Source organism: Aquarana catesbeiana, linkage group LG06, assembly GCF_042186555.1.
Source record: "Aquarana catesbeiana isolate 2022-GZ linkage group LG06, ASM4218655v1, whole genome shotgun sequence".
Lineage (NCBI taxonomy): Eukaryota > Metazoa > Chordata > Amphibia > Anura > Ranidae > Aquarana > Aquarana catesbeiana.
Window position 1 is genome coordinate 151,796,005 of NC_133329.1, and position 23,114 is coordinate 151,819,118.

Sequence of the window (23,114 nt, forward strand, 5' to 3'; positions counted from 1 at the left end):
GTGAGGTCAATGTAATAAACCTCCACAGATGCTAGTTTCTGCCAAATAGTTTAATATCCTTGGTTCCTTTTTGTTTTGGTGTTGGTCTTGCCGGGCGCATGCATCTATGTTGTTTAGTTGTCCCTCAGTGTGGACTGCTTTGGACATTTCCAGATTGATTATTATCAAAGCTGTCTCTCAATGAGCAATATAGAAAAAGGGACTTATGCATTCCCTTTTACACAAAAGTATTTTGTGTAAAATCCTTTTCTTGGGGTACATAGGGGAACACAGCTCCTTTCCTTCATTTGTTTTTGTTTTTGGCGTGCTTATTTCAACTGAGCAGGTATGAGGGGCTATATCCTTAAACAACTGGCCTTCAGTTTTCTATCTGCCTAGCATCCATTTCTCAGGCAGCAGTATAACCCTACATTGCTTATTATCAACAAAGCTGTGTCCCTCAATGGACTCAGAGAAAAAGATTTTAGGATGTGTACAAAAATCCTATTTTTCTGGCAATATTCCTAATTTTCATTTTATTATGATTCTTTTAGACTGGGTTCACACTATTGCAAATTGGATGCGGGTTTCGCCACGTCGAATTTGCATGTCAGGAGATTGTAACCGGCATTCTATGGAGCCGGTTCACACATCTCTGGATCGGCTCCGGTTTGAATTCTGGTCCCTTCAGGTCCAAATTCAGCCAAAAATTTGGGCTAAAATTGGACCTGAAATGGTGAACCGGAGCCCTGCTGTGAGCCGCTCAGTGCTGGGATGTGAACCCAGCATCAAGATTTGGGCCTTATGTGCAATGATAATGTCCAAAGTTCAGTAGAAATCTCACTTCACCACTCTACAGATCAATGAAAAAAGATTAATTACTTGCTGTAGGTTACTGTACTTTTTTTCTCTTAGTAAAAGAAAAAGCCTGAGTGTAATAAATACAAAAAGCTATGCTGCCACAAACCTGAGAGGTTCAAACAATGCATGCGATGAAAACAATCCAGAAGCAAACACACCCACATAGATAAATTATAAATTATGCTCAAACCTTAAATGTCCCTGTAAAAATAGCATTTGGCCCTTCTCACCCATCCCCTATGCATTCCTATCCAGTCTTTTAGAGCCTGTACACACCAGTTGTATCCAAGGTGAGTGTTTAATGTACTCGTGTTTAAACAGGCTACATAACGCACCACAATGGACACTAAAACTGAACCAGCTGCATTTTGCTAGCACAGCACACTGCAATGTGTTACCGCATTATTCAATGCACATCAACAAATGCACATTGTAAAGGTGCTTCAGGGTGCCATTCACAACTAATGGCAATGCAGCACACCAGATATAACATGTTTCCACAGCACAGTGGAGTTGAAAGGGTCTCGAATGTGAGGACAACCATCACCGAACAATAGAAAGGCTCAAGAAGCAATTGTTACAGGGGAGGAGGGTTTGTATGTAACCTCAGTTGCTTATAAATCTGTATCTACAGATCATTTTCAGTATTCACTGAAAATAACATCTACCCACACTTTTCTTTTCAGCCATATGCTTTTTTCAGTGTCCCGGGTTTGAGACACATTTCCTTTGTATTTGGGACCACAGAGAAGTTATTTAAAACACCTATGAGATGCTACATAGGTCTTTTGTCATGGAAAATTGCCCTGAGATTTCCCAAGGAAGAATATGTTCTGCAGAACAATCTACAGACGCCACTCTGCATTCTGTGACCAATTATGTGTCTTGTTAAATTTTATAAAGAATAGAAGAAGTTGACTTAACATCACTCCTTCTGTTACCAAGCATTTAGAACAGTGGTTGTCAACCTTATTGTGGCCAGGAGGATCCAGTAAATTCTTTCAAAATCTTTAATGTCCCAAAAGTAAAAAAGAAAGTTCATACTCACACAGGAATGCTAAATATACAGTATATTAAAATGTAGGAGGGCTCTGCATGGGGCTGTGGTCACTGTGGGCATATGGGGCGTTCTGGAGGGAGTTAGAGGACACTGCAGCAGACAAAGAGTGGCCATAGGTGGATGGAAATTCAGCCAGTTGAGTCAATCAGTGTGTGACTGTCCCTATTTTCGATAGAAGTCGATTGTTAGATTGACTTATGTCAAATGAATACACTTGAAAACCTGTCAATTAGCGGCTGCAGGAGGGGGGGCAGCTTTGGGAGGTTTGAGGTAATGTCAGAGCAGGAAGGCATTGTGGTAGGTTTGGGGATCTGCAGCTAGCTGGGGGCCTGGGAAGAGAAAACACTTGGTCAACACAAGGTCAACACAAGGAAAATGTTCATCAAATGGCACACAGCAAGCGTTAGTACTGCTGTGTTAAAATAATTTGAACATATCTTATGGTATAAAGTAATCTACTTCTGAACATTTCTTTCTGTTTAATGCTATCTGATGTTGCCGCAAACCCTTCCTAAGAATTCCTAAGAATTTGATTAAGTTCATTTAACAGAGAAAAAAGTAGACACTCACGGGCAGAGTGCTTTGCACTGATAGTGGGTTATACTGGAGTATCTGTGAGTGGTGAATGTGATTTGTATAAGGTTCTGATTCATAATTCTAGCAACTATATAATCATCATAGCGAACTCATGACCGCATTATATAAGCCCTGTACTTATGTTGACAGATGATCTAAATATGCCTGCAAAAGAAGTTTATGGAGCCCAACCACCCATTGAACTATTAAGACAGTGGATTGACCATGGGCATTGGTATGATAAAAAAGATACTTCAAGGATGGATATTGTGGATGTCCTGTTAATTTCGGCTATGGGGCCCCCCGGTGGTGGAAGAAATGACATTACTGGTAAGCATGAATTTTTAGCTTAGATTTTTATAAAGATAGTAAATCTTGTTATGGGATAATACATTACTATGATAGCAGTTTGAAGACTTTTATTTTAAATAAAAACTCAGAGCAAATGTTAAAAGCATTTAATTCTAATTTTGTTTTAGGTATTTACTGAAATATTCCTGTATGCATCGGTAACCCATTAGTGTCCTGGTGTAACTGAAACCTTTGTTACCAGACCACATTTTCACATTTTGTAAGCTTACTCTAGCTTGCTAACTCTGTAATCATTTCAATTCTTTTGGCAGGACATGTAAGGTTTTTCTTTGGAAGATTGTTTTAATAAATACATAAAACTTTGTTTTATTATAAGGAAACAAATTGACAAAATGTTAATTCCAACTCTAACAACGGAACATTTTTTGTTCCTCCATATAAAATTTTTTTCCCAACATGTTTTATTTTACAAGTAATTATGTTATATGTAAAAGTGGACAGTAAGTAAAATGCCCTGCATTTTATTTACAGTTTCTGATTATAGGTATCCTGTATGCTTGTTTTTATTTTATTTTACAGTCATGAAAAGGTAAGTATGCCCTATGGAAATTGTTGACTTTTTATGCATATTTAAATAGGCTAACATTCGATTTTTATTTGAACAGTGCCTACAGGTAAAGATGATTTAATTGAATAAAAGATTTAAAATTTGCATTTTCAATCATTATTTAAAAATAAAATATTAACAGATGTAATGGTGTACTGTGGACAAAGTAAGTACACCCTTTTCCTTAGAAGCTGGTATTGCCCCTTTTTGTACAAATTACTTATTTTTTACAAGCTTTTTTGCAAAACTGCCAACCAGCTTCTGACATTGACTTTTTAAAATGTGTGGCCACTCCTCCGTGTAAAAATTTCTTCAGCTGCAAGATGTTTTATGGGTTTCCTTGTATGAACTGCGCATTTGAAATCTCCCACAACTTTCCAATGGGATTCAACTCAGCACTTTGGCTAGGTCAGTCCATAACCATTTCTTATTTTTTTAATCATTCTCTGATGAATCTGCTAGTTTGCTCTGGAGTATCATTTTAAAAGATACATTGTTATTAAACTTTAGGTGGTTCTAAAGCCTTAAACAGGTTGTAGAATCTTCAGGTGCTGCAGCTGCCCCCAGAGCCCCCCTTTTTCTTACCTGAGCCTGTCCGTTCCAGTGGTGTGCACAAGCCCAGCAACTTCAGCCAATGTCTCATTGAATAGATTGATAGCAGCAGGAGCCATTGGCTCCTGTGCCAAAGGATGCTCCCCAGCCACCCCCCCCCCTTATACTTACCTGAGCACATTCTTGATTCAGCGTTGTGCGTGAGAGCAGTGTTTTTTTCCACTCTCTCCCTCCTCACTGGGCAGATTGATAGCAGTGGGAGCCAATCAATTTCAATCAAATTCTTTGATGTGCGAGTGGGGTCAGGGCCAAGCTGCCCTGTCTGTGACTATAGACGCAGACAGTGTTGCTTGGGATTGAGCCTGTGTGAGTGCCCCATAGAAAACAGCTTTCTATGGTGGGCACTCGCAGAAGAGGAGGAGTCGGGAGCGCCCGCAGGGGACCCCAGAAGAAGAGGATCGGGGCTTTTCTGTGAAAACCATTGCACAGAGCAGGTAGGTATGACATTTATTTTTTTAATAAAAAATTAATTGAAGCTTGCAAATCACTTTAATTTTCAGACAGATGGCCTCACATTCTCATCGAACAGACTTGATATGATGCAGAATTCATAGTTAACTAGATGACTACAAGCTAGACAGGCCTTAATTAGCAAAGCATCTGCCTACCATAGCAGTTCCCCCATGATACTTCACAGAGGGTGTGATAAGGTTCTTCTCCTGAAATGTTGTCTTTAGTTTGTACCACACATGTCTACTGTTACTGTGGCAAAACAACTAGCTTTGATTCATCAGTCCACAACACATTACTCCAGATGACCTAGTCCTTGCCTATACGTTCAGAAGCAAAGTCTTTCTGATGGTAAATGCATGCACTTTGACACAAATTGTTGCAAGAATGACTGCACATCCTGCAATTCAATCTTGGGGTTCTTTCAGACATCTGTTAGCATCAACCAGTCAGCTCTTTGACTGCATTTGCTAGGCCAGCCAGTCCTGGACAAATTAGAAGTCATTTGAAATCTTTGCCACACGAAAATTATTTTTCTTACAGTAGAATGATTGCTTTTAAAGTGGATATGAGGTGGTGGTGAATGTCTGGGTGTACTCCTTTTTCCACATGAGAGAACTGCATTTTCGTTAATTTAAATTAGAAGTACAAAAGTGTCAGTTTCATGTATCATTTGTTCAAGTATATCACCTTTACTTTTGTTAACTGAAGATCTATTGTATGCTTATTTCAAGTAAAGAAATTCAGAAATTTCCCTGGGGTGTATTTAATGTTATATGACTGTATGGGCATATAGGACCTAAGGTTAAAGCGTTTGTTAAAAAAAAATGGATCCTGCTTCTTTAAAGCATTTTATACAGCACAGTGCTTGTGCTGTATAATTTGGACCCCTGTAACACCTAAAAAAACCTGGCTGTTCCTGCCAGTTTCTCCCCTCCCTTATGCAAACAGACCAAGATAATCATGGCTGCTAAGCCCCTGACATTGTGGTCTGTTTGTGTGCCTCCGTCATCCGCAGCCTGCTCTCCTGTGTCTGTCTCCTCTAACCCCCCCCCTCTCAGAGTGTCACCTAGTAACAGTGCCGCCCCATCCCCCTCCTGCTGCAGGAATATCCAACATATTTTAATACTATCCGTTTTGTTTCCTAATAGAGTTCCCCCCTGTCTCCTTGTTTTATTAAAAAAAATCCTCCTTTCACGTGACAGGCTGTGCCTCCTCTCTTCTCTCGTCCCGCTGATGTCAGCGGGGAAACCTCGGCCTTGCCCTCTGCTTCTGCAAGACGGGCAGAGAGGAAGATATTAAACAAGGACTGAAATATATTTGTCAGTTGAATAACAAAAGTTTGAATTCGCTACTTGTTTTAAGCACCTGTCTTCAACTTGATTGGTGGGATTTCCCAGCAAAAGTCTGTGTCTTATTCTTATATAAGACCATTTAAAACATGACAGTCATTTATACTTGAATGCTCCTGTTCAGTATGCCTTATGAAGAATATTTTTTTAAGAGAATAGGATGCACCCACTTAGCATTGTACTTGCATTGGCAGCTGGGCAGAATTGGTAATCATGGTGAGGATATCTCCCCAGAAAGATAAGCTGTCAAAAGAAGTTTTCGCAGAGGTAGAGGCTGAATCACAGAAATGCCTAACAATGTATTTATATGTACTGCAGTTAAAATGTCATTTTTGATGAATTTCCTGGCAAGAACATTGTAACTAGTCACGTGATTATGTAAGAGCCTCCCATTAATTACCCTGAGCAAGTGCACTGACAATGCCTATTTCAACAATTAAGAAACACACATGGGTAAGAATCTGCACTAAATGCTTGAGATGTGAACCTGGCCCCGCCAAAATGTTGGACAAACTGTAAACAACATATTTTTTTATTTTTACCCCCTGTTAATCCCTGTGGGTGCCCTAAGAAGGTGATATTATGTTGAGAGTATAAACATTAAATTAAAATTTTCTATCAGGGAAATTGATACTGTGTTCAAATCTCCCAAAACAGTAGTTCTTCTCAAAGCTGCTGCCAGTATTTCTATGCCGAAAAACATGTTCTGATTTTCCCAAAGCTTGAAAGGCAGCTGCATCCACTATCAAGAATCATCACAGTAGTGGCATACTTTTGGCTTATGCTTCCCCAGTTTCTCTGTATACCTCTTCCTAGCCAAATTGTCCTTCTTGGTGCTCCTCTCACTATATATACAGCGCCTTGAAAAAGTATGCATACCCCTTGAAATTTTCCACATTTTGTCATGTTGCAACCAAAAAAGTAAATGTATTTTATTGGGATTTTATGTGATAGACCAACACAAAGTGGCAAATAATTGTCAAGTAGAAGGAAAATGAAAAATGTTTTTCAAAAGTTTTTACAAATAAATATGTGAAAAGTGTGGCAAGCATTTGTATTCAGCCCCTTTTGCTCTGATACCCCTAACTAAAATCGAATGGAACCAACTGCCTTCAGAAGTTACTTATTTAGTAAAGTAAATAGTAGGGTTGCACCGATACTGGTATCGGTGCCGATACTAAGCATTTGCACGAGTATTGCTACTCGAACAAGTCCTCCAATACCCGAAACCGATACCAGAAGTGACGTCAGCTTGGTCAGATCTTCGCTGTAGCTGCTCACCCCTCTCCCTCATCTTGCACACATCAACCTAGCCTTGGTCCATTGTCCCGGGATGTCTGTGTCCCGGTGGGCTGGGTCCTGATTTTCAGTAATGTGCCATTCTTGCTGTTTCTCCTGGTCACCATGGTGACCGGACACTAAGGATCGAATCTGATCTGTGGCGAGACAGCGAGCAGGTCTGTAGACACAATCCCTGCTAGGAGCCTGCATAAAACCACACCCTGCTCCCGCCCTCTTCCCAGCAGCACAGTTTGTTTTGGGTGGTCTAACTACAGAAAGATGATCTCTTAACTGTAAGTCCCAAAGTAATTGCAGGCAGTAAGAGCGAGTGGTGACAAGGATTTGTTAGGGGTACAGAGGTATGCAAGAGGAGTATTGATGGCAGTGGTAGAAAGGGGAAGTGCAGTGGTGGCAGAGGACACATGGGTGGCATAGACGTGTGGGTGTAGGAGGGGGTACAGTGTGCAGAGGTGTTTGTTGGGAGGAACAGTGCTGGCAGCAATGTTTTGGGTTCTCAGTCTCCTCCTTCCCTCCTTCCCTCTGCCAGCTGTCATTTCTGCCCCCATATCTTTCCAGCTCCCACCTCCCCCACACCCACAAGCTTCCATCCCTCCCAACATTGTCCTCAACTCCTAAAGCCGCCTACTCTTATCCACTGCTGCAATTGAATAACTGGCTGACCATACATTCCTTTAATATGTCCACAGCCACCAATACATAGCCCAGCCCTCATGTCCTATCCTCTACCACCCCAATTTATCCAGAGGTCCCTTCTGGCCATCCAGCAATCTCCCAATGACCCTCCCATCCCCCTCTTCTCCCCCCCCCCCAGTAATCACAGCCTTTTCCATCCCAACCACTCCAGCCCTCCCATCCCACAACCCCTATCCCAAACCACCCTCAACTACCCTGCCCTCACCAATTACTCCCCTTCCTCTCCACCTTCCAAACCACCCCTCTACCTACTCTTCCTAGGCAATAGGTATTGGTAATTGGTACTTTACAAAACGTATCGGTACTCGTACTCGGTGTTGAAAAAATGGTATTGGTGCATCCCTAGTAAATCGAATCCACCGGTGTGTAATTTAATCTCAGTATAAAAACAGCTGTTCTATATTCAGAGGGCGTGGTCTGGACATGGCCGGATAGAGACGTGTGTCTGCTGAGTTCCCGTCCATCTCCTATCCACCCCAGCCTTTTCAGTTTGATCCTACACAATATCTACTCCTCTAAGAGGAAAGCCAAGAGGAACACCAAATTCACAAAACCTACTCCCTCTACTCCTTCCACGGGTTAGATTGAGCGTTTTTTTCAGCTGCAATCCCTGGAGCTCAAGAGGGTGGATCCACGTGCTGCACCCTTGGGGAACCATGCCTCCCATGACTCGCCTGCCTCGCCTGCAGCATCCTCAAGCTCAGAGGCTTACCCTGACATCCCGCCAGCCTTCCGGTCAGACCCACAGAGATCGTCACCCTACCCACCCGCAACCTACCGAGTGGACGATGAACTGCGGTCACTCCTCCAAGCCCTGCCAACTAAGCCCGACATTGAGGCTCTCATCAGTCAGGTCGAGGCAGCCCATAGGCAGGAACTCCGGGTTTTGAAAAAGGAGGTACATGCACGCTCAACTAGACTTACAACAGGGGAAGCCTCGCTCTCCACACTGGACCATCGTTGGAGGCATTACAGAGCACACACGCAGAGGCGGCAGTAAACCTGCAGTTGCACCTCAAGGATATGGAGGACTGGAGCCGCCGCAACAATTTGCTGTAATCTACATTACTAGTAAAAAAAAAAAAATAATAAAAATGCCATAAATCTATCCCCTATTTTGTAGATGCTATAACTGTTGCGCAAACCAATCAATATACGCTTATTGCGATTTTTTTTTTTTAACCAAAAATATGTAGAATACATATCGGCTTAAACAGAGGAAATTTTTTTTTTTAAAGTTAAAGATATTGTTTCTTTTCAAAATTGTCGCTCTTCTTTTGTTTATAGTGCAAAAAATAAAAAATGCAGAGATCTAATACCACCAAAAAGAAACTATTTGTGAGAAAAAAGGACATAAATTTTATTTGGGTACAACATTGCATGACCGTGCAATTGTCAGTTAAAGCGACAAACAGCCGTATCGCAAAAAATGGCCTCGTCATTGAGCAGCCAAATCTCCTGGGGCTGAAGTGGTTAAAGACCCCGCAGGACGCTATGTTTTCCTTCAGGGTTTTATAGGTGAAGTACAGGTAACCCTGGCAACTGTATATACCCCCAATGAATGCCAAGATGCTTTTCTCCATAATACCCCGAAAAGGCTCCTGGATTTCGCAAAAGGACAGCTGATCCTGGGTGGAGACTTTAATGTCCCTTTGATCCCCTCGGTGGACACTTCCTCCAGCTCTTCCTCAGTCCCACCGGGACCCTTGAGAAGGGTAACTGACTCGATTAATGGAGCCCAATTGATTGACATTTAGCGGCTGCAGCACGTTTTACTCTTCCCCACACAAAATTTAGGATAGGCTATTTCTTGATCCCCCATGCTCAGCTCCACGCTGTGAGTGACTCATCAATTGGCCATATCACATGGTCTGACCATGCTCCTATCTGCCTGACATATACACTTTCCAGAGCATCCTCCCCCAGGCACCGCTTTTGGCGCCTGAGTGAGAGCCTCCTCCAGGTACTCAAGGTATTAGCAGATGTATCTAGGGAACTGAATTATTATTTACAAACAAATGACCACTCAGATTCTGACCCAGGATCCTTATGGGAAGCTCACAAAACGGTTCTTAGAGGTGTACTAATTAAGCACAGTTCCCAAATTTAAAAGAGAACGTAATGAACAACTCTCTCGACTTCTTAACAAACTGTTTATCGCTGAGTCCCGACACAAACACGCTCCCTCTCCTACTTTGGACATTGATCTTGGGCTGCTAAGCAAACAGATCACCGACCTATTACACAAGGCTAAAGCAGCACTACAATTCTGCTGTAAAACGAACTATGAGTCAGGAAACAAATGCGGGAAACAGTTAGTGAAAATGGTCAGGGAACATAAGCTATCTACTTATATCCCCCAAATAATAACCACTAGAGGCCAGAAAGCTGTATTACCCACGCAAATCACACAGGAATTTAGAGATTTCTATTCCACACTCTGTAGCCTACCAAACAGACCACCGCCCCAAATTACTATAGTAGACTATATAGCGTCCTTCCAATTCCCCTCTCTTTCGTCTGAAATTCGGGAAGAATTGTATTCCCCAATAACTTTAGAGGAACTCCAGCAAGCCATGGGAGCAATGAAACCAGGTAAAGCCCCGGGCCCAGATGGCTATACAATACAATACTACAAAACACTTCTCCCGATATTAGGCCCGCACATGGTTAAATTTTTTAATGCAGTCAGATCTGACACAATCTTCCCTAGAGATACCCTAAGGGCTCACATCTCTGTAATCCACAAAGAAGGGAACGACCCCACATCTTTTGGCAGCAACAAACCTATTTTGCTCCTAAATGTAGACCTCAAGTTGTTCACCAAGATCTTGGCTACCCGACTGGCTAAACATCTCCAGAAGCTGGTCCGCCTATAGATCAGGTGGGCTTTATCCCGTCCAGAGAGGCAAGGGACAGCACAACCAAAGTATTGAACCTCCTTCATGTAGCAAACTCTACAAGCACACCATGTGTTTTCCTGAACACTGATGCCGAGAAGGCATTCGACCGAGTGAATTGAACTTTCATGTTCTCGGTACTTCATCATATCGGCCTAGGAGAGACAATGTGCAGCTGGATAGCCAAGATCTATTCCAATCAGACAGCCTAGGTGAAGGCGAATGGAATCCTCTCTGATCCCTTTCTTATCAGCAACCGGACGAGACAGGGATGCCCCTTATCCCCTCTCCTATTTGCTCTTTCTTTAGAACCATTTCTCTGTAAAATCAGACTAAACCCAAACATACAAGGCTTGGTGGTCGGCGGAACTCAACATAAGATCTCAGCTTATGCAGACGATATGCTCTTCTTATTGACAAATCCTGCGATATCCCTACCGAACCTTCTATGGGAATTTGACTTATACAGCACACTTTCGAACCTAAAAATAAATTTTTCTAAATCTGAAGCTATGGAAGTGGTGCTGCCCCCACATAGCCTACCAAATCTACAATCTAATTTTCGCTTCAAATGGACGAAGTCCTCCTTGAAATATCTGAGTACTCACATCCCATCCGACTTGTCCCATATCTATGAACACAACTTCCCACTGTTACTAGCCAAGACCCGGATCCTACTGGACAAATGGCATAAAGGCCTACACTCCTGGTTTGGTAGATGCAATCTCCTAAAAATTAGTATCCTACCAAAATTCCTGTACCTTCTCCAAGCTCTACCCATTAGAATACCTCCCTCTTATTTCCAGTCCTTATTTTAAGTCCAAACTCTTTTCACCCGCTTCGTTTGGGCTCATAAAAAACCCCGCCTTCCCCGTACTCCATTATCTCCAACAATTTGGTGGTCTGGCATTACCCAATGTTCGAATGTATTACCAAGCAATCCATCTTGGCAGGGTCATCGATTGGCAGTGCCATTCTGTGTCCAAACTCTAGGTCCAGATAGAACAAGGCTAAACTAACATCCCCCTGCAGAATGCATTATGGTGTTACGAATCCCTTCCTCAGAAGCTAAAATCTCACCAAATTATAGGGACCACATTAGTGCAGGGCTCCCAAGCAACTCAGTTGGCTTCACTTACAACAAGAGATTCACCACTATCCCCGATCCTGGGACACCCCCGATTTCCACCAGGACTCCACCAGGACAAAACTCTACGGAACTCAAATTCTGAAAACGCCTCTAAATTCATGGTTGCTGGATAATGGCCCTCCATGCTGGAGTTAATGGATACCTCAGGCCCATTTCAACTACAATTTTGGAGTGCAGCACAAATACACCATTTCCTACACACCATACCTAACCCCCAGAACTTCGCTCGTCAGTGAACTACCTTTGAAGAATATTTCTCTGGTACAAATCCCCAACCCCAGGTCCTCTCCAAAACATATTCACTTCTGAACACACCCCAAAACAACCATGTTTACCATGTCTAGTAAGATGGGAGACAGATCTACACCACACTTTCGCTTCAACATAAAAACTAAATATTATCAGGTTTTCCCTCAAATCATCTATATGCACCAAAATACAAGAAACCAATTTCAAAATACTAACTAGGTGGTAACTCACTCCCAGTAAACTTCATACAATCTTCCCTGACACATCAGACCATTGTTGGCGATGCCGAGGGGACAAAGGGACAATCTTACACATCATCTGGTCCTGCCCCAAACTGACAGATTTCTGGACGGCTGTCCGCACTGTTACTCAGAAGTTCACTAAACGCAAGATACCTACTGATCCAGCATTCTTTCTGCTACATGCATCAAACATACCTGCTAAAGCCTATAAAAAGTCCATTATACAACATTTACTTAACGCCGCTAAATCTTGCATCCCTCTTTTCTGGAAACAACAATGCCCGCCGACCATGGCGACTTGGCTGGGGAAGGTGGAGAATATCAATAGGATGGAAGATCTAATTCTTACTGCGCAAAATAAACACGAGACATATACAATGACCTGGAGTCTCTTGAACATGTTCACACTCTTGGATGAGGGAAAAGCCCTCTTTGGAACATAAGTAGCTCAATAGAATTACGCCACTACTTGTCTACGTTGACCTGAACCATCGTCGTCCCGTCCCCTACCTCCCTTCCCCTCCCTCCCCTTCCTCTCCCCCTCCTTCCTGGTTTTCTCTACTTTACTCTACCTTTTTCTCTCTCTTCTTCTCTGTTGTATTGTCGTATTTAAGGAAAAGTGAAATTAAGATTGGGCAACCCTGTTTCCCTATTTAGTAACCATATAATAGTTACTGTTATTGTGTGCGACACTAGCGGACAAACTAACCGCAAATCTTCTATGATGGTTCTCAACTTACATTGTAATCATTCTCTTTACATCACATATCATCAGATTATGATAAATCGGGATTATAAATTCAACTAATTGTATATTATTCCTGTATCATCTGGGTTCTCCCCTTTCTTGAAGTTTAATAAAAATTATATTTGAAAAAAAAAAAAAAAAACAGCTGTTCTGTGAAGCCCTCTGAGGTTTGTTAGAGAACCTTAGTGAACAAACAACATCATGATGGACAAGGAACACACCAGACCAGTCAGGGATAAAGTTGTGGAGAAGTTTAAAGCAGGGTTAGGTTATAAAAAAAATATCCCAAGCTTTGAACATCTCATGGAGAAAAGATTATGGCACGACTGCAAACCTATCAAGACATGGCCATCCACCTAAACTGACAGGCCAGGCAAGGAGAGAGTTAATCAGAGAAGCAGACAAGAGGCCCATGGTAACTGGAGGAGCTGCAGAGATCCACAGCTCAGGTAGGAGAACCTGTCCACAGGACAACTATTTGTCATGCACTCCACAAATCTGGCCTTTATGGAAGAGTTGCATAGTTACATAGTAGGTTGAAAAAAGACACAAGTCCATCAAGTCCAACCTACAGTATGTGTGTAATTATATGTCAGTATTACATTGTATAACCCTGTATGTTGTGGTCACTTAGGTGCTTATCTAATAATTTTTTGAAACTATCGATGCTCCCCGCTGAAACCACCACCTGTGGAAGTGAATTCCACATCCTTGCCGCTCTTACAGTAAAGAACCCTCTACGCAGTCTAAGGTTAAACCTCTTTTCTTCTAATCTTAATGAGTGTACATGTGTCTTATTAAACTCCCTTCCACGGAAAAAGTTTTAACCCTATTGTGGGGTCACCAGTATGGTATTTGTAAATTAAAATCATATTCCCTCTCAAGCGTCTCTTCTCCAGAAAGAAAAAGTTCAGTGCTCATAACCTTTCTTCATAACTAATATCCCCCAGTACCTTTATTAGCTTTGTTGCCCTTCTCTGTACTCACTCCATTTCCAGTACATCCTTCCTGAGGACTGGTGCCCAGAACTGGACAGCATACTCCAGGTTTTGGTTACTGAAGCCCCCCGATTCCCACGTGAAGACTGAGGAGAAGAATAAATTCAATACCTTCACCATCTCCCCTCCTTTGTAACAAGATTTCCTTCCTCATTCTTTATGGGGCCAATATGGTCTGTCCTCCCTCTTTGACTGTTTATATACTTTCTTGGGATTTTTTTTGCTCTCCTCCGCTCTTTCGTGTTCTATCTTAGCTGCCCTAATTGCACCTTTACATTTCTTGTTGCATTCTTTTTGGAAAAGTCTGAATGCTGATGATGATCCCTCAGCCATGTATTTTTTTGAAGGCCTTCTCCTTTCCTTTTATATGCATTTTTGCATTGGAGTTAAGCTATCTGGGACTTTTGTTTGCTCTTTTAAATTTATTTCTCAATGGGATGCACTGGCTAATGCCCTTATTGAATATGCTTTTAAAGTAAACCCATCTCTCCTCCGTGTTCCTTGTTCCTAAGATTTTATCCCAATTTATATCTTCTAGCAAGGTTCGTAGTTTGGGGAAGTTTGCTCTTTTGAAATTCAGTGTCTTTGTATTCCCCTTCTGTTTCCTATTTGTGTGATTTATACTGAAGCTAATTGACCTGTGATCGCTGTTTCCTAAATTGCCTCTTATTTCTACATCCGTGATCAGGTCTGTATTGTTGGTAATCAGTAGGTCTAGTAACGCTAAGAGTGGCAAGAAGAAAGCCATTGTTGAACAAAAGCCATAAGAAGTCCCGTTTGCAGTTTGCGAGAAGCCATGTGGGGGACACAGCAAACATGTGGAAGAAGGTGCTCTGGTCAGATGAGACCAAAATTGAACTTTTTCACTTAAAAGCAAAGCATGGTGGTGGCAGCATCATGTTGTGGAGATGCTTTTCTTCAGCAGAGACAGAGAAGCTGGCCAGAGTTGATAGGAAGATGGATGGAGTCAAATACAGAGCAATCTTAGAAGAAAACCTGTTAGAGTCTGCAAAAGACTTGAGACTGGGGCAGAGGTTCACCTTGCAGCAGGATAACGATCCTAAACATACAGCCAGAACTACAATGGAATGGTTTAGATCAAAGCATATTCATATGTTAGAATAGCCCAGTCAAAGTCCAGACTTAAATCCAATTGAGAATCTGTGGCAAGACTTGAAAATTGGTGTTTACAAACGCTTTCCATCTAATCTGACAGAGCTTGAGCTATTTTGCAAAGAAGAATGGGCAAAAATGTCACTCTTTCTAGATGTGCAAAGCTGGTAGAGACATCCCCAAAAAGACTTGCAGCTGTAATTGCAGCGAAAGGCGGTTCTACAAAGTATTGACTCAGGAGGGCTGAATACAAATGCACGCCACACTTTTCAGATATTTATTTGTAAAAAATTTTGAAAATTTTGAAAACCATTTATCATTTTCCTTCCACTTCACAATTATGTGTCATTTTGTGTTGGTCTATCACATAAAATCCCAATAAAATACATTTATGTTTTTGGTTGTAACATGACAAAATGTGGAAAATTTTAAGAGGTATGAATACTTTTTCAAGGCTGTGTGTGTGTGTGTGTGTGTGTGTGTGTGATTTACTGAATCTGGTGCACTCAGAATCTGGTGCAGCTGTGCATGGTAGCCAATTAGCTTTTAACCTCAGCTTGTTAAATTAAGCTTTGGCTATAAAACCTGGAAGCTGATTATTTTCTGTGCAGAAGTGAGCCTGATTTTGCACTCTCCAACTTTAGCAAATAAATCCCAGTATCTCACAAAAGTGAGTACACCCCTCACGTTTTTGTGAATATTTTATTATATCTTTTCATGTGACAACACTGAATAAATTACACTTTGCTACAATGTAAAGTTGTGAGTGTACAGCTTGTATAACAGTGTAAATTTGCTGTCCCCTCAAAATAACTCAACACACAGCCATTAATGTCTAAACCGCTGCCAACAAAAGTGAGTACACACCTAATTGAAAATGTCCAAAATGGGCCCTAAGCTGATAGCGGCCCTGGGTGTTAGACTCCGCCCCCACATCTAACACACATCTTTGCAGCAGCTCCTGGAAGCGTGTACTACAAAAAGATTGCCGTGCTCTGCGAAAGTGTTCGGGTTTGGCTTGAAGAAAAGTTGGCAACCCTACTTCGAACACACATCTTTGCAGCAGCTCCTGGAAGCGTGTACTACAAAGAGATTGCCGTGCGCCGCAAAAGTGTTCGGGTTTGGCTTGAAGAAAAGGTGGCAACCCTACTTCAAACACACATCTTTGCAGCGGCTCCTGAAAGGCTGGGTGACAGCAAATTCCTAAGAGATGGTGCCCTTCTAGATACAGTGCGTATCCCGCCAGCTTATATATTTCTTAGCTCTGGTGAGTTTAACCCCCTGAGGGGAGCGTGTTCTCACATGGTGGAATTGGATTGACCGGTGGAAGATTCTGCTTTATGATCACCTATGAACACTCTCTGAACCACTTTTTAAACTCCTCACTACTCTTAAAGGACTTTCGTGTGAAGTTGGCCGCATGCTTGTGTGTTTTTTAGGGCTGCAACTAACGATTATTTTCATAATCGATTAGTTGGCCGATTATTGTTTCGATTAATCGGTTAATAAACGTAAAAAAAAGTGTGGTGTATAATTTAGTTAATATGTAAAGTTTAAAAAAAAAGGCAATTTATTCTTAAATATCTCTATGCAATGGTAAATATAAACAACCAACTATATGGTTGGGGAGCAAAATATCTAATCCACTCTGAGAATAACAGACAGAATATACTGTATATACTATTAGAAGAGAAATACTGTATATACTATTAGAGGAGAGATATACTGTATATACTATTAAAGGGTGAATCTGGTAAATATCATCAGACTCCGATTGTTTGTTTTTTTAAATAAAAAAAATTTGATATGTCTAACTTAAAAAAAAAAGTAATTTTAACGGGAAAATTTAGAAATAATAGAAAACTTCTTGGTGAAAGGAATTATCAGACAGTGTATGTGGTTTTCGTTCAGAAATTACATTCATTTTAAAAGCAGAATGTTAAAAACAAGTGAAAATTTCAAACATTCATTCAGCGAATGTACCAAGATTTTTCGTATGAATATTCTCGTCTGAAAATTGATCTGTGTGGCCAGCATAAGACTCGGTACACACATATGCAGTTTGCTTTTGATCTGTTTCTGCAGTGCTTTTTGCTGTGCGTTTTTATTTTTGCGCACGTGATTTTGCTGCGATTTGCATTTTTTCATTTTTTTGTTTGGCCAATTTGTTGTTGGGCAATTAAAAAACATAAATTGCTGCAAAATTGCATTACATGCGTTTCTGCAGCTTCTCTATTGAAGTATATTCCTTTGAAGTATATTGAACCAAAAAAGCACCGTTTTGCGTTAAAAAAAAGTCCCTGACCTTTTCCAAATAAGCAGTGGCTGAAAAAAGCATAGATGTGAACGGGTCCCATAGGAGACCATGTAAATGAACTGTAGTGCGTTTCTGCAAAAAACACCAAAAAACACATAGACGTGAACCAGGTCTAAGACGTTTATTAACATAATGGGGTTATAAAAAACTAAAATTAGCCCTTTATAGTACAAAAAAAGCAGATAATCACTACTGTAAGGGTTTTTTTTTTACTGTAGAACTGTGAAAGTAATATTTACAGTAACGATTATTTGCTCTTTTTGTACTATAAAGGGCTCATTTTAGGTTTTTTTAACCCCATTATGTTACTGGCCGATTAATCGATTATGAAAATAGTAATCGATTAATTTCATAATTGATTAGTTGTCGATTAATCGATTAGTTGTTTCAGCCCTAGTGTTTTTGCTCAACAATAGCGCTGTTTGTAGTGTACTTTTATAGTTCAATTTATTGATTATATTATACTACTTTTTATTATAAATTTGTTTATGGTTTAAACGGCTGCTTTTATTAATATACTATCTTAATCTCTTGCCTTCTTTGCGATAGCAAAATGGGCATTACCTGTATTTGTATCAACAGTTCCTGTTTCTGCTTTTGAGCAGCATTTTTTCCCTGGCGCTGAGAGGTGTACTTTGGGTCCGAGTGAACACCTTTGTTTATACTTTTCAGTAAGCCAACATTTCTGCATTAAACAGCCTTTTTTTTTTATTGGTCTTATGTAATATTCTAATTTTCTGAGATACAGAATTTTGGGTTTCCACTAGCTGTAAGCTATAATTATCAAAATTATAAGAAAGAAATGCTTGAAATAAATCGCTCTTTTTGAATTGAATTGCTGAAATAAATGAACTATATATTCTAATTTTATGAAATGCATCTGTATGTGTGTGTATATATATATATATATATATATATATATATATATATATATATGTATATAAATATATATATATAAAATATATTTATATTGTGTAAGGGATTAGCTCAGTAGATGGGTCACAGCGCAGTGAATTAGGCACGGACAGACAGCAGGATCTTTGTGGAAACAAAACAGTGGTTTATTTTCAAGTCTGTGGTTACAAGTGCAGGTATCAAAAACAGCAAAATTAAAACAAAACAAAAAGTACATCCTTGTCACTTTGGGCGTCTAACTGCAAAACACAGGAACCTATCTACCAGGTCTGGAACAGCCTACCACTCCCCAAAAACCTGTCTGACACACAGAAAAACAGAGTCCTTTAGTCATACAGACTTAATCTCACCACTCAAAAGAAGCTGCTCCCCACTCTTATGCAGGATTCCGGTTCCAGGGTGGAGCCCCTTGTTGAAGCAACTTGGGAGTTTTTTAGAGCCCTGAGTGCTTTACACCCGATCTGTTACACCCGAGCTTGTTAACCCTCATTGAGCCCCAAACAGGCTCACTACCCAGCAGAAACCCAAAAGCAATCAGTGTCCAGCATAAAAAAAATAAATCAAAAAGATGTGATTTCATGAATACGACATCCACCTGCTACCTGGTTATCTGGAGGAGTCCCTTGCCTTTGGACCTTTTTCATTTATCTGCTGACCCATATGAGATTGCTTGTTTGATCCTTGTGACCAGGTGAGAGGCCATTTGGTTCATGGTGAAGGGTTCCATTATCAGCCACACATGTTTGCTGTGATCATCACGTTTGCCTGGTGGATTCATGTCTTCATATTTGGACATTTTACATTTGGACATTCTTTGTGCTCTTTATCTATTTTAGTTTTATCACTTTGTTATTTCCTTCCCCTGGGATTTTAGCACTTTTATATATTCTCTATGGTTGTTTTATTGATTTTAGCGCTGCACCTTTTTGATTTATTTGTTTAGAGGGATTTGACCGTTTGACCCTGGTGTTCAGCTGCTTCCAGTTTTTTTGTCATACGTGCGCTGATATATATTTTCATATTCAGTGTCCAGCATAAACCTGGGACAAATATATCTCCCATTTTGGACCTTGGACACAACACATAGATTTTCCTGGCTTCCTGTTACATACCCTCCCTTGTTGCACGTTGCGTGCACTCAGGACAAAGCATCTGCATTTCCAATTCTAACACGGGGGTGAGGTTTCACTGTAAAACTGAATTTGTGAAGGTCCAGCAGGAACCACCTATTCACCCTCCTATTGGTCTCTTTGTTCTGTGCCATCCACTTTAATGGAGCATGATCTGTTACCAATTCATATTGTCTACCAAAGAGATAGTACCGGGGAGAATCTAAAGTCCATTTTATCACTAAATATCCTTTCTCAATGGTGGTGTAATTTTCTTCATAGGCCTTCAATTTCCGGCTGAAGTAAATTACAGGGTGTTCTTCCCCCCTGAAAACCTGAGACAACACAGCTCCTAACCCAACATTTGATGCATCAGTCTGGACCACAAAGTCCCTTGAAAAGTCAGGCAAGTACAATACTGCTTGACTACATAAGGCCTGTTTTAAGGCCTCAAAAGCTGCTTCTGCTTCAGGGGTCCATTTGATCATGACAGACTCCTTCCCTTTTGTCAAATCAGTCAGGGGAGCAGCCTGTGAGGCAAAATGGGGAACAAAGCGGTGATAATAGCCAGCGATTCCTAAAAATGCTTGAACCTGCTTCTTGTCAGTGGGGCGTCCCCAACTCTGAATATGCTCAACTTTGTTTACTTGGGGCTTTATTAGACCTCTCCCAATGGTATATCCGAGATATTTTGCCCTTCTAGCCCAAGGGTACTTTTTTGGATTGGCTGTAAACCTGGATTTCCAGGTGGAATCTAACACAGACTGAACCTTTGGTAAGTGTGAGTCCCAATCCTCACTAAGGATGACCGCGTCATCTAGTTATGCAGCAGCATAGGCTCGATGAAGCTGCAGGGTCTTATCCATTACCCATTGAAATATGGCTGGAGCATTCTGTAACCCAAAAGGCATCCTCCGATACTGGAAAGATCCATCTGGAGTTACAAATACTATTTTTTCCTTGACCGATTCCGAGAGAGGAATTTGCCAACACCCTTGGTCAGATCTAACTTAATGATTTTATTCAAGTGGCGAAAGTCATTACAAAACCGCCAACTTCCATCTGATTTAGGCACTAACACAATAGGTCAAGACCAACCACTATTTGACTCTTCTATAACCCCCAGCTTACGCATTTTTTTACTTCTTGGCTAATTGCCTCTCACCAGGCTTTGGGAATTCAATAAGGTTTCAATTTCACCCTTTTCTCTGGTGTGGTGACAATGTCATGTTGAACCCCAGACACCCAACCTGGCAATTCTGAAAATGTCTCTTTATGTTGGCGCCCAAACTCTCTAGCTTCCTGTTGCTGAGTTTTGGACAGAGTCCCCACTATCCCGACTTCAGGGATAACCAGGTTAGATGAAGCAGAAAGTGGGGTAGTCTCAGTGACCAAGGAATACCTATTCTTCCATGGTTTTAGCAAATTCACATGATATATCTTCTCAGGCTTTCTTCTTTCTGGTTGACTAATTTTATAGTTCAAATCACCCATTTTTTCCAACACTTCATAGGGACCCTGCCATTTGGCTAGGAATTTACTTTCGACCATGGGGACCAACACCCTATCACCAGGTGTAAAAGAATGGACCTGGGCCCCACGATTGTAAATCTTCTGCTGAGCCAACTGGGCTTGTTCTAAATGTTCCTTCACAAGAGGCATCACTTGCGCAATTTGTTTTAAGGTTTTGTTAAATTTTCCAACCAGCCCATTGTGTTTGAGGGTGATACACTGAAGTACATAATTGGGTCACTTTCAGAAGTTTGCAAAGCTCTTTGGTTACTCTAGACATAAACGGGGGGCGCTGGTCAGTACTTCTTTAGGAAGGCCCACACGGCTGAAACCCTAAAAGAGCACCTTGGCAATGGTTTTGGCAGATAGAGGTGTTTCGGAGAGAAATTGCTTCTGGGTAACGGGTAGCATCCATTATCACCAAGATGTGCTGGTGCCCTCTAGCGGACTTCAGTAGGGGCCAGCTAAATCCATGGCGATCCTTTCAAAAGGGACCTCAATGATGGGCAGGGGTACCAAAGGACTGCGGAAATGTGGCATGGGTGCATAAATCTGACACACTGGACAAGAGGAACAGTACATTTCCACTTCCTTAGTGATCCCAAGCCAATAGAACGTCTGGGTGATTCTTTCTGGGGGGTTTTCAGCTCTTAAATGTCCCCCAAGAATGTGCCCATGGGCCAGTTCTAAGACCAACTTGCAGTAAGGTTTAGGCACCACCAGTTGCTCAATGGTTTTCTCTACCCTCTGTGACACCCGATATAACAGGTCCCTTTCCATGATGAAGAAGGGGAAGGCAATCCTCTCGTCAGGGTTAACTAATTCCCCATCTATTTTCACTACATTCTCCCGGGCCCTTAGTAATGTGGGTTCCTTCAATTGTTCAGTGGCAAATCTTTCTGTGTACCTTTAGATCATCAAACACTAGACGTCGCTGTTCCTCTTTTGAGGTTGCAGGCTCTTCCCTAGGCCCTGTTGTTTCCCTTGCTAAGACTGACAAGGGAAACTCAGGAGAATTCTCACACTTAGAGGATTCCTTAGTAGAACCTTCAGGCTCTGAAGAACCACTTAATGGTGAATCTGGGCAATCCCAGAGCTCCCAGAATTTTGGGAAATCCCTTCCCCCAATGACATCATGTGGTAGTTGGGGAACCAAACCCACCTGGTGACACAGGTTTTCCTAGGGTGAAAGGTTTTCCCCATGACCAGTTCAGTTTTTACCAAGGTAACCAGGCTACCTGAATCCAACAACATTTTTACCATCTAAACACATTTTGCATAAAGGTTTCTCATTTCCCTTTACTGCAGTGCATGTAGTTGCAAATAGGGACTGCCGTCTCTCTGTAAGAAAGTCAGTGCATTGGTTCATCAATAGCTGGGCAAACTGCCGATACATGTCCCTCTTCCCGGCAACGGTAACAAATTAACTTTCTAGTCCCCTCCTGTGGGATTTGTCTTCCAGGCCGCTCTCGCCAAACATTAGAAGCAGTCCCAAAAATACCTTTAGTTCCCCCTTTTTCCTTCTCTCCAACCTCAGTCTTATCCATAGCTGGGGATGATCTGGTCTTGGAGTGGAAAGTCTGAGGGAAGATGTCAGATTCTCAGTCATTAGGTACCTTTCCACAAGGTCTACAAGTTTGTCTGCTGTTTCCGGATCTCCATGGCTCACCCATTTCTGCAAGGTGGTAGGGAGAGACCTCAGAAATTTGTCCATGACTAACCCGCTCCACAATTTTTGGTCCGAACAGAGTTTCTGGCTGTAGCCATTTCCTGGTCAAGTGGATAAGGTCCCATCAAGGCCCCATCAAGCCTATGCTGCTGCATACCTAGATGACGTGGTAATCCATAGTGAGGATTGGGACTCACACTTACCAAAGGTTCAGTCTGTGTTAGATTCCACCTGGAAAGCCGGGTTTACATGCAATCCAAAAAAAATTACCCTTGGGCTAGGGGGAGACAAAGTATCTGGGATATACCATTGGGAGAGGTCTACTAAAGCCCCAAGTAAACAAAGTTGAGGCTATTCAGAGTTGGCCATGCCCCACCAACAAGAGGCA

General features: G+C 41.5%; 1 protein-coding gene across 2 annotated transcripts in view; it reads left to right on the forward strand.

Annotated features, from left to right (window-relative positions):
* Positions 1–23,114, forward strand: part of DNAH3 (dynein axonemal heavy chain 3) — an 827,768-nt gene that overhangs the window by 618,417 nt on the left and 186,237 nt on the right. For both annotated transcript variants that reach the window (XM_073591059.1, XM_073591058.1), the window contains exon 43: positions 2,627–2,806. In XM_073591059.1, coding sequence (XP_073447160.1) covers positions 2,627–2,806 — 180 coding nt within the window. The remainder of the gene's footprint in view (positions 1–2,626; positions 2,807–23,114) is intronic.